Genomic DNA, 14,144 nt, shown 5'->3' with positions numbered 1-14,144 from the left:
TGCAGGACACTGGATAGCCACAAGTACAACACAGTAATCTAATCAATGGACTAAAATAACAGCACGGCACGAGTTGTTTGTGATTGTCAGCTGACTCTGAAATCAGATTCTTCCTGGACATTGACCCAGTATTGGTGGTTATATCAAAGTTGCTACTTGACTTAATGTTGTGGTACATTCACCAACACACTTACGCTAATGGACTGTGCATTGCTTTTTGTACATCGCCTAAAATGATGTTGACTGCAAAAGCACTGTACTTTAACTGGCTCCATTAAAACCCCTATTCAATTATCTCCTGCACGCCTCTAATACCAATCTACTTCCTAATTACAGATACACCTGTCAATGTTTTTTTTGGGGGAGGTTGCATTCTATGTTCTAAACCGTCCATAAAACTTGAAAAAGCCTCCTGTGCTCACCTTTTGATTATCTTAAGTTTAACCCTTTTGTTATTGCCATATGAAGTAGTGAAAATAATTTCTCCACCTACATTGTTATAGTATTCACATGAAACAGACAGGGTCCTTTGGTCCAACAGGTCCATGGCACTGTTTTTGTTTCACATGAGCCTCCTTCTGCTATTTCCCATGATTAAATAGCATGAGGTGGTATGATAATTTTGAGCAGGTTTAATCATTTTCTCATCCTCCTTTGTCTAAGTGGGACAAAATACAATTAGTTCTTCAAAGCACAGAATTATTATTGAGCAGGCGGGGCAATTCAGCCCCATCACCTCTGCGCCAACTCTCACGAGCACTGTTACTTCACACTGTTTTCCTGCCTTTACCGCCTAGCTTAAGTTTTTCTTGAAATGAACATTGAATGCAACTTCCAAGCATCAGTCCTGATTATAAATAAGGACAGAGCAAAGCCAGCTCAAGGAGCTGAGTTGCCTAATCATGTTCCTAATTTGTACATTTTGACCCTCACTTGCTGTCGTAAAGAGGAAACACAATGGTATAAGAGTCACAAAACAGACACCCATCTTGTATTTCTTTGAATGAGTTTACCATTGATCGAACTGTCCAATCCATCCAGCTCTAGTGCATTGGTGCTGTTTTCTTTATTCTTGTTGACAAGCGGAACAAAACCATCTTCACAGATTTCCTTCAAAGTGATGAGACAAATTCAAAACATTTCCAATTTGAAATTAAAATCCAAGACATTAAAAATTGGGCATATTCTTAGAAAGGTGCAGCTCAGGGATGCCAGGATCTGGCTCAAAACGGATGGGATGAAGGTTCTCTCGATTGATTAAAACATTGCTACTTCAGTTTAGCTTTAAATGGTTTGGAATCAGTAGAATAAAACAGCAATTTCACTTAGGGCCACAAGGACAATACAAGGTGGGATTTTACTCTGGAGTAGATCATTGCGCATCCAACATCTGGACCTACATAAACCAGTTTAGAAAGTTTTAAAAAGTCACGGTCGTCCTACCAGACGATAGTGCTGTTGTCTCATTAGAAAGCGACAACCAATAATAGTTTAATCTGAGGGTCACCAAACCTCAGGTGAGGGGAGAGGTTAAAGGAGGACAGTCCTTCATGGTAACCTCAGGCAGTGCAGGAATTGAACCAACACTGTTGTCGTCCTTCTTCCATCACAAACCAGCTGATCTGGTAAGCATACAATGAAGTTGGAAAATGTTTAAAAGGAGTCAATGCATATTAGTGTATTAAAAACAAAACAATAGTACACCCTTTAAAACCAACCTCACTGCTAGAAAGGGTGTATTGAAATGTTGTCATTTACATAAAATGTTAAAACATTTCTCCATTCTACCTCAGCAGCATGGAAGTCTTCAACTGCTCTCACCAACATTTGTCACTTCACCATATTAGCTGGTGACTTTCACGGTTATTCATGGGAATTCACTGGAATAAAACTGACTGCTTTATTGGCCAAAAACAAAGGTTCACCAGGTATGAAGTGAATTCAACTGCCCTAAATCAGTCTTTACAAATGTACATACCTGGTTTTGCAAATTATTTCGATTCAAATACTGACTCCAAGGATCAGGGATCTGCTCATCTGTTCCACTTGATGGTAGCCGAGAATTAAATTTCAGCAAATAGCACCCCTGTGACCCATACCTCTGTTTCATTTCTTCATAAACAGATTCAGCTCTGCAGGGTAAATTAGAATCCAAGATAATGAGTTAAAGTCAAAGTAATTAAGCAAATAGTGAAATAAAAAATGAAAATGTGAAATCAAGTATTAAACATGTTTAAGTGCAACAATTTCTGAAACTAGAGTCTTAAATCCAGGCAAAGGAAACTAGGAGGTTGAGGCTAGAGGTGGCTAGGAGTGGATTGGGAAAAAAAACCATGAAAAGATTTGACAATAGACAGACAATGGCAGGTACTATAACGCCAATAACATATGACTTGGAGATGCCGGTATTGGACTGGGGTGTACGAAGTTAAAAAATCACAACACCACGTTATAGTCCAACAGGTTTAATTGGAAGCACAAGCTTTTGGAGCACTGCTCCTTCATCAGGTGGTTGCAATAACCTGATGAAGGATCAGCGCTCCGAAAGCTAGTGCTTCCAATTAAACCTGTTGGACTATAACCTAGTGTTGTGAGATAACAGATATGCACTCCTTAGGCACAATTATCCAAAAGGAGTAGGGTATTTAATCCCTCAAGGAGAAAGTGAGGACTGCAGATGCTGGAGATCAGAGCTGAAAATGTGTTGCTGGAAAAGCGCAGCAGGTCAGGCAGCATCCAAGGAACAGGAGAATCGACATTTCGGGCATGAGCCTGAAGAAGGGCTCATGCCCGAAACGTCAATTCTCCTGCTCCTTGGATGCTGCCTGGCCTGCTGCGCTTTTCCAGCGACACATTTTCAGTATTTAATCCCTCAAGCCTGGTTCTGATGATGCAGATGTCCAACAGAAATAATTAATTGTGACATTTCCTCCAGAACCTCTCCAACTGAGCTCCTTCAATTAGGAGATCAATTACAATTGGAAATAAGAAATATTTTTCTCATTTATTTTTGAAATGTAAGCTCTTGCACATCTGGTTTAAAGCACTTGATTAGTAACTTGCCAACTTTGTGACCTTACATCTTTCTTCCATTGGAGAAAATACTTTGCTCAGTGTCTTAAAGGTTAGTGCCAGTAATGCTCAACATGCATAGGAAGAGGAGAAAAAAAAGTCAGCCATTTAAACTACCAAGGATAATGGTCCCTGATAGGTAACCCAGCATCACACAAGAATAGACAGTACCTAATGTCTCAAATCTCTTCGATACCAAAAGGTCTCTCAAACCAGCCTATAAAAGTGAAACACCAGATAAGAGTGGGAGAAGCAAAAATTTATTTTCTTAGAATGAGTTACTATACATAAGGGTAGTGTGCTGCGTGTTTCTAACTGTGAAGCATTTATTTTTTAAAAATACAAGAACTGCCAACAGGCAAGCATTCTTTCAAGAATCTTCCAGTACCACATCACAATGAAACCAAATGCAGGTAGACAACCTTTTATCTGAAATCCGAAGGCTTTTTGATAAGTTTTTTTTTCTCATTAACAAGGTTGTTTGGCGTACAAACAGTTCATCCAGCTCCACGCCCACTTGATGCATGTCACTCAGATGCAAGGTGTGGGGGGCGTGGCCCAGCACTGGCAGGCCTCAATTCTGTTTCAGGGCCCTCAGGACACACTCAGTGTATCTACTGTTTGGTAAGATTTTTAAAAATTTCACCAAACTGTCACTTATTCTGAAATTTGAAAAATTCTGAATTCCGAAAACCAGCTGGTCCCGAGCATTTTGGATAAAAGATTGTGCATCTGTATACACACTTTTCACTATTGACCCACTGCTATTAGTACCATTTCAATGGGGAAAGGGAACCAATACAGAAAGGCTGAGCACAGATATTTTCTAACTATCCTTACTGACGGGGCTGTGCTTTAACTGTTGAAAATGATCTTTGCAGTTAGAGCTTTAAGAAACTATTGTACTAAGAATTGTTCTATCAAAATGGTCTGATATTGTCTTTTCTGCCATTTGAGCACTGGGTGCAATTTTCTCAGTGTATATAGCCCATTCCAGATGTAGACCACATTTCAGATAAGGCAATTAAATGTAAACTGACTCCAACTACTACTTTGTTTGAAGATGTACTACCAGAATCTAGCATTCGAAGGCAACTTTTAATATTTTAAATGCTGACCCAAGATCATATATAACAAAACTTACCTTTGCTCCTCCCCTTCACTAACATCATGTAACAAAACATAATATTTTAGCGTATTTGGAATGAACCACTTTGGGTAGGAGTAGTCACTGCTGTGTTGAATACGATGTTGCTCTTGTGATAATTTCAAAAACTGGTCCACTGGGTCAGAGTCCCTTGATGAGGCTACAAGCATGCCTTAAAGAACATTAAGGAAAACACAAACAATTTCAGCCCAATTTCCTGAATGCAACGAACTAATGAACCACCTTGACTTAACTCTTGGGGAAAAACATGGAATTAATATTTGATCATTCAAGACCACCAATTCTTCTCTGAAACAAGATTTGTATCTTGAGCTTGGAAATTTGTCCCTCAGCCTTTCTGCAGTGACAATGTAGTCATGCCATATTTACAATAAAGTAAAGCTTGCATCACATGAAAGAAAGGTCTTATTCCACTCTGTATTTTGTAGGTCTTAGCATCCCAAGTAGAGGGAATTACTTCAGCCAACATGCAAGTCTCGCATGAAGGAGGAAGCTAATGAATTCACCCCAAAGTCTGAGCATCACAGCAGACAGATTTCTTCAAGAGATTTGCCATCAGCAATAGTTGAAATCCACTACTCATGATTAATTGAGAACATTAAGTGTTCAAGTCTCACACCAGTGACTTGAGCATCAAATCTAGACTGACAGTTGTGCTGCACTTAAAACTGCATTTAAAAAGGATGAAAACAACTTTATTATTTTAAACAGCAGAGAGGTCTCTTTGATATTCTGGCCAATATGTATCCTCACCCAACATCACAGTTGAGGAAATTTGGACATCACACGCTGCTTGTGGGAGGTTGCAGCACACAGTGGCTGTTGCATATACTACTGTCCTTGATCATAAGTATCCCACATTTTAGGATACGGAGTTAGTGGAAGATGGTATATACAGTAAATGCTGTTGTCCCTTTGACTTAGATCAAAATGTCAGTGATTACATACAATGTGTAATTTGAGTTCAATGTACATCAATGACTGTTCCATGCACATCAAAGTGGCTAAATGACACCACCAGTCGATATACATTTAAATCAAATTAAACCTCTGGGCATGTCAATATCCAACTTGTCTCATTTAAACAATTATACCAGATATTTTTTAAAAATTCATTCATAGAGTTTGAGTAACACTGGCTGGGCCAGCATTTGTTGCCCATCCCTTTCCAGAAGAAAATACCAAATCTAAAAATTGTCTGGCTAAAATTATTTTACAGAAACATTATTTGAACATTTATGCCAAATTAATTCTTGCAATACTATTTCTTAAAATTGACTAAGTATATGAATTAAAGCCAGATCTTAACTTCTTCCCCACCCCCCGACCCATTCCAAAAACAAGAATCCTTCCATATGAACTGCAAAAATGCACTAAAATAAGCTGAAACAAAATGTTGAAGTAAAACTTCTGTTCAGACATCTTTAAACAGTTTCACAACCGTTTTACCTTAATCGCACAATAATTTGGAATGATCACAGAAATTAAGCTCAGGTTTTAAGACAAATGTGCATAAGTCATTTGAATAAGCCATTAAGTATCAACTAGCTATGCCAGAGATTCAGTGCACCTGAAAACTTTTATTAATTGAGATGTGAGCATCACGACAAATGCTGGCATCATTAATGGCCTTTGGGTGGTGATGGGTATGCTGCCTTCTGCATAATTGAGTGACTTGCTGGACATTTCAAAACGACAGCCAAGAGTCAAACACATTGCTGCAAGTCTGAAGCACATGAGCCAGATTTAGTACATTTCCTTCCCAGAAGTGCATCAGATGGGTTTTAATAATAATTTGGCAATTTCATACTTGAATCCTTGACCTAATGACTGCAGCAAGTGAATCAACATTGAGTTAAAAGTAGATACCTATTGAGAATATCTAAGTTGAAAATTAAAAGTTTGAACCATTTAACTTTTTTTTTAAAAAAGCGAGTGAGGGAGTGTTACTTTTAAGCAGAGCAGGAACAAACACCTGAGTTGCAGTCAAGACCCTAAAACATTATCAATAGGAACAGGAATAGGCCATTTGGCCCATCAAGCCTGTTCCATCATCCAATGCGATCATGGCTGATCTAAACATGTCCTCTTTCCTGCCCTTTCCCCGTCACCCTTAATTCAGGCCAGAGTAGCATTCCCCTTATTTTGAAATGGTGTCTCATTATTCCACACTCACTAACTAGGTGTAACATTAGATTAGATTACTTCGTGTGGAAACAGGCCCTTTGGCCCAACAAGTCCACACCAACCCACCGAAGCGCAACCCACCCAGACCCATTCCCCTAAATTTACCCCTTCACCTAACACTACGGGCAATTTAGCATGGCCAATTCACTTAACTTGCACCTTTTTGGACCGAGGGGGGGAAACCGGAACACCCGGAGGAAACCCACGCAGACACTGGGAGAATGTACAAACTTCACACAGACAGTCGCCTGAGGTGGGAATTGAACCCGGGTCTCTGACGCTGTGAGGCAGCAGTGCTAACCACTGTGCCAACCATTTTTTTTTTAAAAAAGTAACAAACGTACATCTTAATTACATTTAGCCTGTTTATTTTGTCGTTTCAGTAAGATTCATTTTTTTGGAACTTGAGAGAATATAGACCAGTTTTGCCCAATCTCTCCACATGGTTCAGTCCCACCATCCAGGGCCAGGTCTGGTGAACCTCTGTTGCACTCCCTTAAATGGCTCTTTCCGAGATAAGGAAACCAAAAGAGCACACTACTCCAGGTGCAGTCTAACCAGCATCTGAACTGAAGATCTCATACTCCGGTTTTCAAATCTGCTTGCAACAAAGGACAACATTCCATCAGCCTTGCTGCACCCGAATGCTAACCTTCAGCGACTTATCAGCAAGGTCCATTCACATTCTCTTTAGCCATACAAACAGCTTCTGATCCTGCAGTGAGCTTCCAACCATCAGTGCCATTGATGAGATTGTCTACTTGCAATTCTGCAACATCTTCCAATTCCTCCCTACTCATCTGCTCGAGATCCTCACCATGTCATTGTTACCTGTAGACCTGATTATTCCAATGCTTGCCATTCCCACCGGTCATAAACTTGTGCTCAGCCACAACTTGGGTTCCATTACTTACCCTGACTCATGTAACACCCACTCATCTATCACCAGGCCTTCCCTCATGTACATTAGCTTCCAGTTCAATAACATCTCAATGTTAGACTTCACCCAGATGCATGTCACCTCCTTTAGTTCTATAACTTGACAGACTGCTGCGCCTTCCAATATTGGCTTCAACTGTGTTCCAGAATTGAAGTGCTCTGCCGGAAGCAGCTAAGCTTTCACTTAAACAGACCCAAAGCTCCAGAACCCCCGCCTAAATCACTCCTTGACTTTTTCATCCTTTACATAGTAAGACATAGGATGAGAGATTTATCTATATTTTGAAATTTATTTTTGAAAGCTTGGATCTTGAAATTTTGAATCAGTGACATATAAAGGGGTTTAATGATTGACTTGTATTTTTACAGTCATGGCAATTTACTTTGAAACAGTTTGAGAGAAGCAAGATCTAATGGATTTCTGTGCGCATTGGGAGAGTTTACAAGCAAATCAAGTACTAGCAAAGTACATTAAGTTTTCTGATAGAAGATTCTAGATTTCAAGAAAAGTGGGAGGAAATATTCACAGCTGGGATAGAAATTTCTCAGTTTCAGTTTGAAGGTTCTACGAAGTTCTCAACTGAAGATAGACATGTTAAACAATTGTGTCTGAGAAAGTAGAGGATAGCTTGATTTGTTGTGGTTCTGTTCGCCGAGTTGGGAATTTGTGTTGCAGACGTTTCGTCCCCTGTCTGGGTGACATCCTCAGTGCTTGGGAGCCTCCTGTGAAGCGCTTCTGTGATCTTTCCTCTGGCATTTGTAGTGGTTTGAATCTGTTGCCTCCGTTTGTCAGTTCTAGCTGTCCGTTGCAATGGCCGGTATATTGGGTCCAGATTGATGTGCTTATTGATTGAATGTGTGGATGAGTGTGGATCACTCATCCACAGATTCAATCAATAAGCACCATCGATCTGGACCCAATATACTGGCCATTGCAACGGACAGCTAGAACTGACAAACGGAGGCAACAGATTCAAACCACTACAAATGCCAGAGGAAAGATCACAGAAGCGCTTCACAGGAGGCTCCCAAGCACTGAGGATGTCACCCAGACAGGGGACGAAACGTCTGCAACACAAATTCCCAGCTCGGCGAACAGAACCACAACAACGAGCACCCGAGCTACAAATCTTCTCTCAAACTTTGATAGTTTGATTTATTTTAAAAAATTATCTTGGCTTAAGGGGTTCAGTAACAGCTCCAGACCAGAAGTGTTCAGGTTAAAACTCCACAGGGATTATTTGAAGCTGACAAAATTTAAGCTTTGAGATTATAAAAAAGGAGAGGCGCTCCATTAAGCTTTCTCTAAAACACTACGAATTGGATTTATGGAATTGTATTTTTACTGTGCACTTCAAAGTTATTAAAATTTAATGTAGTTTGGCTTATTCTATTGTCATTTCATTTGCTTGAACCACATGTAAAATGTTGCATATTTGTTTTAATGAGAGAGCAATTAGTTAAAAATCAAAAGAAATCCATCAAGCCAGATTTCACTTTGGGATCTGACTTTTCCAGTATCATACCGCTTCCTCTGATCAAACCTTTGACCAAACAACACCTGACACACTGAGGTGGCTTAGTGCAAAATTTAGTTTGTTAAATGCTTATGAAGTGTCTTTGGGAATCTGACTAGGTTAAAGATGGCAGATAGAAACAATTTATCTTCGTGCAAAATGTGCTACCCTTTTATTGATTACTCTCAATGATACCAACATACACGAGGAAGGAAGGAAGGGGAGGCAATTCAGCCTGAAAAGCTTATTCAAGCCTTCAATAATGATTGAGCTGACTGCAACCTCAAATCCTCCTATCCTGAGAAGCTTTGTTTAAAAATTCCCTCTGCCTGAAAAAATATTCAGACTTTGCTTCCCACCACCTTTTCAGGAAGAGAGTATCAGAGATAACTGATCTTCAAAAGAAATAATTAGCCCAATTGGTTTTAACTGGGTAACCATTGATTTTTGGCCAGTTCTAGATTCTCCCATAAGAGAAAACACCCTTTCCACATCTACCCACTGATTCAGGATTTTATACATCTCAAATGTTACATGGATACATCTACCCTTCATGTTTTTTTTTTAAGATTACTTAGTGTGGAAACAGGCCCTTCGGCCCAACAAGTCCACACCGACCCGCCGAAGCCCAACCCACCTATACCCCTTCACCTAACACTACAGGCAATTTAGTATAGCCAATTCACCTGACCTGCACATCTTTGGACTGTGGGAGGAAACCCACACAGACACGGGGAGAATGTGCAAACTCCACACATTCAGTCGCCTGAATTGAACCTGGGTCTCTGGTGCTGTGAGGCGCTGCTAACCACTGTGTCACCCACAAATTTTTCCAACCCGCCGAAGCGCAACCCACCCATACCCCTACATTTACCCCTTCACCTAACACTACGGGCAATTTAGCACGGCCAATTCACCTGACCTACACATCTTTGGACTGTGGGAGGAAACCTGGGCACCTGGAGAAAACCCACGCAGACACGGGGAGAATGTGCAAACTCCACACAGTCACTTGTGCAATAAAACCTCTAGTATCCTCTATTTGTAGCAACAATGTATTTTACCTTGTAGAAATATGCATATCCAACCCATTTATAATCCAGAAAAAGGATACATGCCAAATAGTGGTGTAGAAACTCGTGATCGGAGGGAGACATGGATTGAAAGAAGCATTCTCTGTAGGCCTCAAACCAGGGAGTGGTAGCTAGAAGAGTACAGAAATTAAGAAAAGACATCCATGAATAAAAATTAACCATTTTAAACATGTTGACAAAAAAGGATAACCACTAGGAAATATACTTCACAATTTGTGGCAACAAGCTGAAGTATTATGTTCTATCACTCATTCCTATATAGGAAAAGTATTAATAGTTTCTTCACAGGTGAAGACACTTATCTTGTGCTCCATAAAACACAGAGGTGGGGCTCCTGTGATGTAGAGGTAGAGTTCCCTACCCCTGGACCAAGAGGCCCAGTTTCAAGTCCTACCTGCTCCAGGGGTGCTATAACACTGAATTGGTTGATTAGAAAAAAAAAGCTTAAATTTAAAAAAACCAAACACATAAGTGCTTTATCCCAAGGAGTGAAGCTTAAATAATTATTCACTCAAACCAAAAATGATCAGTTAAATGTATCTGAAAATGGAGGCGAAACTGGTTAACGCAACAAGCCTTTTTAATATGTTTAAACTGTCCAAAGTGCTTCAAAATGTTTTTGGACAAAATTTAAGATGTAGCCAAAAGCCCAAAGATTTTAGATTTTAAAGGAACCTCTTAAAGAGCAACAAGACCAATGGGTTTAGGAAGCGAATTCCTTAACTTGGAGGCCAAGGTAAGGCTAAAGAAAGGGTGAATGAAATGAGGGAAGCATGAGAAGCAAAAGGTTGATTAGAGTCTGAATGCTGGGATGGTTATAGAGCTACACACATTGGGATCAATGTTCCCTTTAAGCAGCATGGTCACTCAGGCTCTGTACACATTTGCAGTTTCAGAAGCGATTGCTCAGATGTCCATGAAATAGCAGGAAATATTAGAGCAAACGCAGGTTGGGAGATTTCCTATGAAAATAAAACCTGAACTTAGCAACATACTGTATACTTCTAATAATTATACAATCAGTGAAAATAATTCAGACAGGTATTCCAATGCTGTCGGCCCCATTAAGACAAAAAAAATTATACTATTATTTCAATACATAGCATAATTCCAATATTTTGTCCTCTCGTTTCTCCGAGACTTGTACATCTTGCAAGAAATACAGAATTTGATTATAGTACAATTAGCACCATAAACAGTCAAGACAAGGTTCTTTAACAAGACTTTTTAAAAATCATAGTTGTCATGTCACTAAATCAGGACACTAATATAGTAATATTGTTTGGAGCATGCTTATAGTGGTACAGTTCCACAAATGAGGCAACCTCAAGTCATCCATAATTAACACAAGGGTCTCAGTAGCAAAGTGCTGGCAAGCTAATCAGAGCATCATAGGTCCTTTTTGTGTTTAGTTTAAATATAACATTGATAGATTTTTACCAATGAGTAAGATGCAGTGAAGAGGAATTAGAAGAAATAGGATTGCACCTCCCACAACAGGTGACAAACCCACATAGTTCCAATATTGCACAAATAAATTCACAAAAGGTCTGACTGCAAACTGTAAACACTGGGTTCCTCATTTTATCTAATTTGAGAATTCCTATCATTTGCTACTGTTGGCCCTTAGCACCATACGCCAGCGTTCATGTAGTACTTACTGCCTGATGAGATGAGCCAGACAGATCTGTTTAATCTAGAAGGAGCTTGAATGTTTCTGCCCAGCAGAGCTCACTGCGTGTGAACTCCCAGTCATTTATGTTGCAGACATTGAAATCCTAGTCTTTCAGCATTTCAAGTGATTTTGACTCCTTTGTAAACTTGGGGCAAGAATCCATTCTTGCGTTCAACCCATTTACATTCCATTGAAGTGTACAAACAATGCTTCTCTCCAGTGCCAGATCAGGCCCTCACTTCAGATGCATTTACAAAGCTTTATAGCACATTAGATTAGATTACTTACTTACAGTGTGGAAACAGGCCCTTCGGCCCAACAAGTCCACACCACTCCGCCAAAGCGCAACCCACCCATACCCCTACATCTACCCCTTACCTAACACTACGGGCAATTTAGCGTGGCCAATTCACCTGACCTGCACATCTTTGGACTGTGGGAGGAAACCGGAGCACCCGGAGGAAACCCACACAGACACGGGGAGAATGTGCAAACTCCACACAGACAGTCACCTGAGGCAGGAATTGAACCCGGGTTTCTGGCGCTGTGAGGCAGCAGTGCTAACCACTGAGCCACCGTGCCGCCCACTAAGGGAACTAAGGGAGATGGGTGTTTGATTTTCAATTCGGTGTTTCAAACATTTCAAAAATGGATAAAGACAATATCGCAAAGAAATCACATGACTTAGATTAAGTAACTGGATAAGCTACTAAATTGAACTTTTACAACATTGGATAAAAAAGGTTGCATGAGGGGCCACAAGATTCAGTTGACCAAAAAGATCCAAACCTACAGCTGTGCTGTTCAGCAAACTCAGCAATCAAAGTAGCTCACAAAAAAATGCTCTGAATTTCTTCTTGGAGTTCATTGAGAAAAGAACTGTCTATCAGGGAAAGATAGTGATGACAAGAATCACATCCGGTGGTTGTAGATTCCTCGATGGGCAACACTTGCAACCTCATCAGTTGACTAAGACATTGAAAGTGAAGACAGAAGTGATGCTGAAGGACATTGCTAGGAAATGTATTAAATCATTCTCTTTGCTGTTTACAAGATCTTACAGAGCTTATTGTACCTGTTCATTTGTTTTTCTTGGTACCCAAATAAAGTCATACAGCTCAGAAACAAGTCCTTTTATCCAAGCAGTCCATGCTGAACATAATCCCAAACTAAACTACTCCTGCCTGCTGCTAGCTTGTATCCCTCCAAAATGTTTCCTAATTATTTTCCTACCCAAATGTCTTTTAAAATGTTGTAATTGTACCCAAATCTAACACTTACTCATAAAAAAGTTCATTCCACACGCAAACTACCCTCTAAACAAAACATTTGCCTCGTTAAAAGGATCTTTAAAATCTCTCTCCTCTCACCTTAAAAATGTGTCCTCTAGTCTTTAAAATCCCCCATCCCAGGGAAAAGACAACTACCCTTAACTACCTTTAATCTCTCATTATTTTATAAACTTCTATCAGGTCGTCTCAACCTCCTAAGCTCCAATGAAAAAGTCCCAGCTTTTCTTTAAGACTTAAGCCTTCTATACTTGGCAACGTCCTGGTATAATCTTGTCTGAACCTTCTCCAGCTTCATAATATCCTTCCTATAACTGGGCAACCATCCTGTACAACCTCAGCATGACTTCCTGACTTCTATACTCAAAAGGACTGAGCAATGAAGGCAAGTGTGTCAAACGCCTTTTTAACTACCTTGTCTATACGTGATGCAAACTTTAAAGAATTATGTACCTGCACCCAGAGGTCCCTCTGTTCGACCACTACCCAAGGCCCTATCATTAACTGTATGAAGCCCTAACCTGGTTTGTTGTACCAAAATGCAATAGCTCACACTTATCCAGATTGAGTTCTGTCTGCCATTTTTCAGCCTATTCACCCAATTGATCAAGATCCCTTTGGAATCTTAGAAAACCTTCTTCACAGTCTACTGTGCCACCAATTTTGGTGTCACCAACAAACTTCAAAACACTGCAATTCACATCCCTTGTCATCACTCTGCAAGAAACAATTTTATATGAAAGGGAATTTTACATTTTAAATAACATACATGTTGTTCAATACAAAATCAAAAAAATAACTGTCACCACTGAATGAGTCAGAGCATAAAATAGCATTCAGTGACTTCATTTTTCAGTCTCAACATTGCATGAATAATAAGCAATGTGATATTTCAGAGTACATGAACCACGTCAGTTGCTATAGTCACAGTGCTCCTTTAACTTGTTTTTGACATGGAGTACTTAGCTATTTTGTATTGGATAACTCTCATTTGGAGAACGCCGTTCAAACAGGAAGTCATGATTTGGCATGGTCTAACTAATCACCAGAAAAACAAAAATTCTCTTCAGACTCTCAAACTTGCAAGGTCCTCAGGAAACAAATTTCATATCCAAGTAAATTCCTGGATTGACTAGATTTGTACAAATACTCCAGAATTACACCCATCAACTTCTGGAAGTAATATTTCCCAGTCTATTACGT

At 39.8% G+C, this 14,144-nt stretch overlaps 1 protein-coding gene across 2 annotated transcripts in view; it reads right to left on the bottom strand.

The window, feature by feature from the left end:
* The window catches only part of trappc8 (trafficking protein particle complex subunit 8), a 148,333-nt gene that overhangs the window by 88,983 nt on the left and 45,206 nt on the right, over positions 1-14,144 (bottom strand). For both annotated transcript variants that reach the window (XM_043687639.2, XM_043687640.2), the window contains 4 exons: positions 9,998-10,087; positions 4,217-4,391; positions 1,979-2,132; positions 1,014-1,110 (listed from right to left, as the gene is read on the bottom strand). In XM_043687639.2, coding sequence (XP_043543574.1) covers positions 1,014-1,110; positions 1,979-2,132; positions 4,217-4,391; positions 9,998-10,087 — 516 coding nt within the window. The remainder of the gene's footprint in view (positions 1-1,013; positions 1,111-1,978; positions 2,133-4,216; positions 4,392-9,997; positions 10,088-14,144) is intronic.

The sequence above is a fragment of the Chiloscyllium plagiosum genome, unplaced genomic scaffold (genome assembly GCF_037043375.1).
Source record: "Chiloscyllium plagiosum isolate Xiang-an unplaced genomic scaffold, Cpla_swu_hap1 HiC_scaffold_4, whole genome shotgun sequence".
Classification (NCBI taxonomy): domain Eukaryota; kingdom Metazoa; phylum Chordata; class Chondrichthyes; order Orectolobiformes; family Hemiscylliidae; genus Chiloscyllium; species Chiloscyllium plagiosum.
This window is presented reverse-complemented; position numbering and strand designations above follow the sequence as displayed.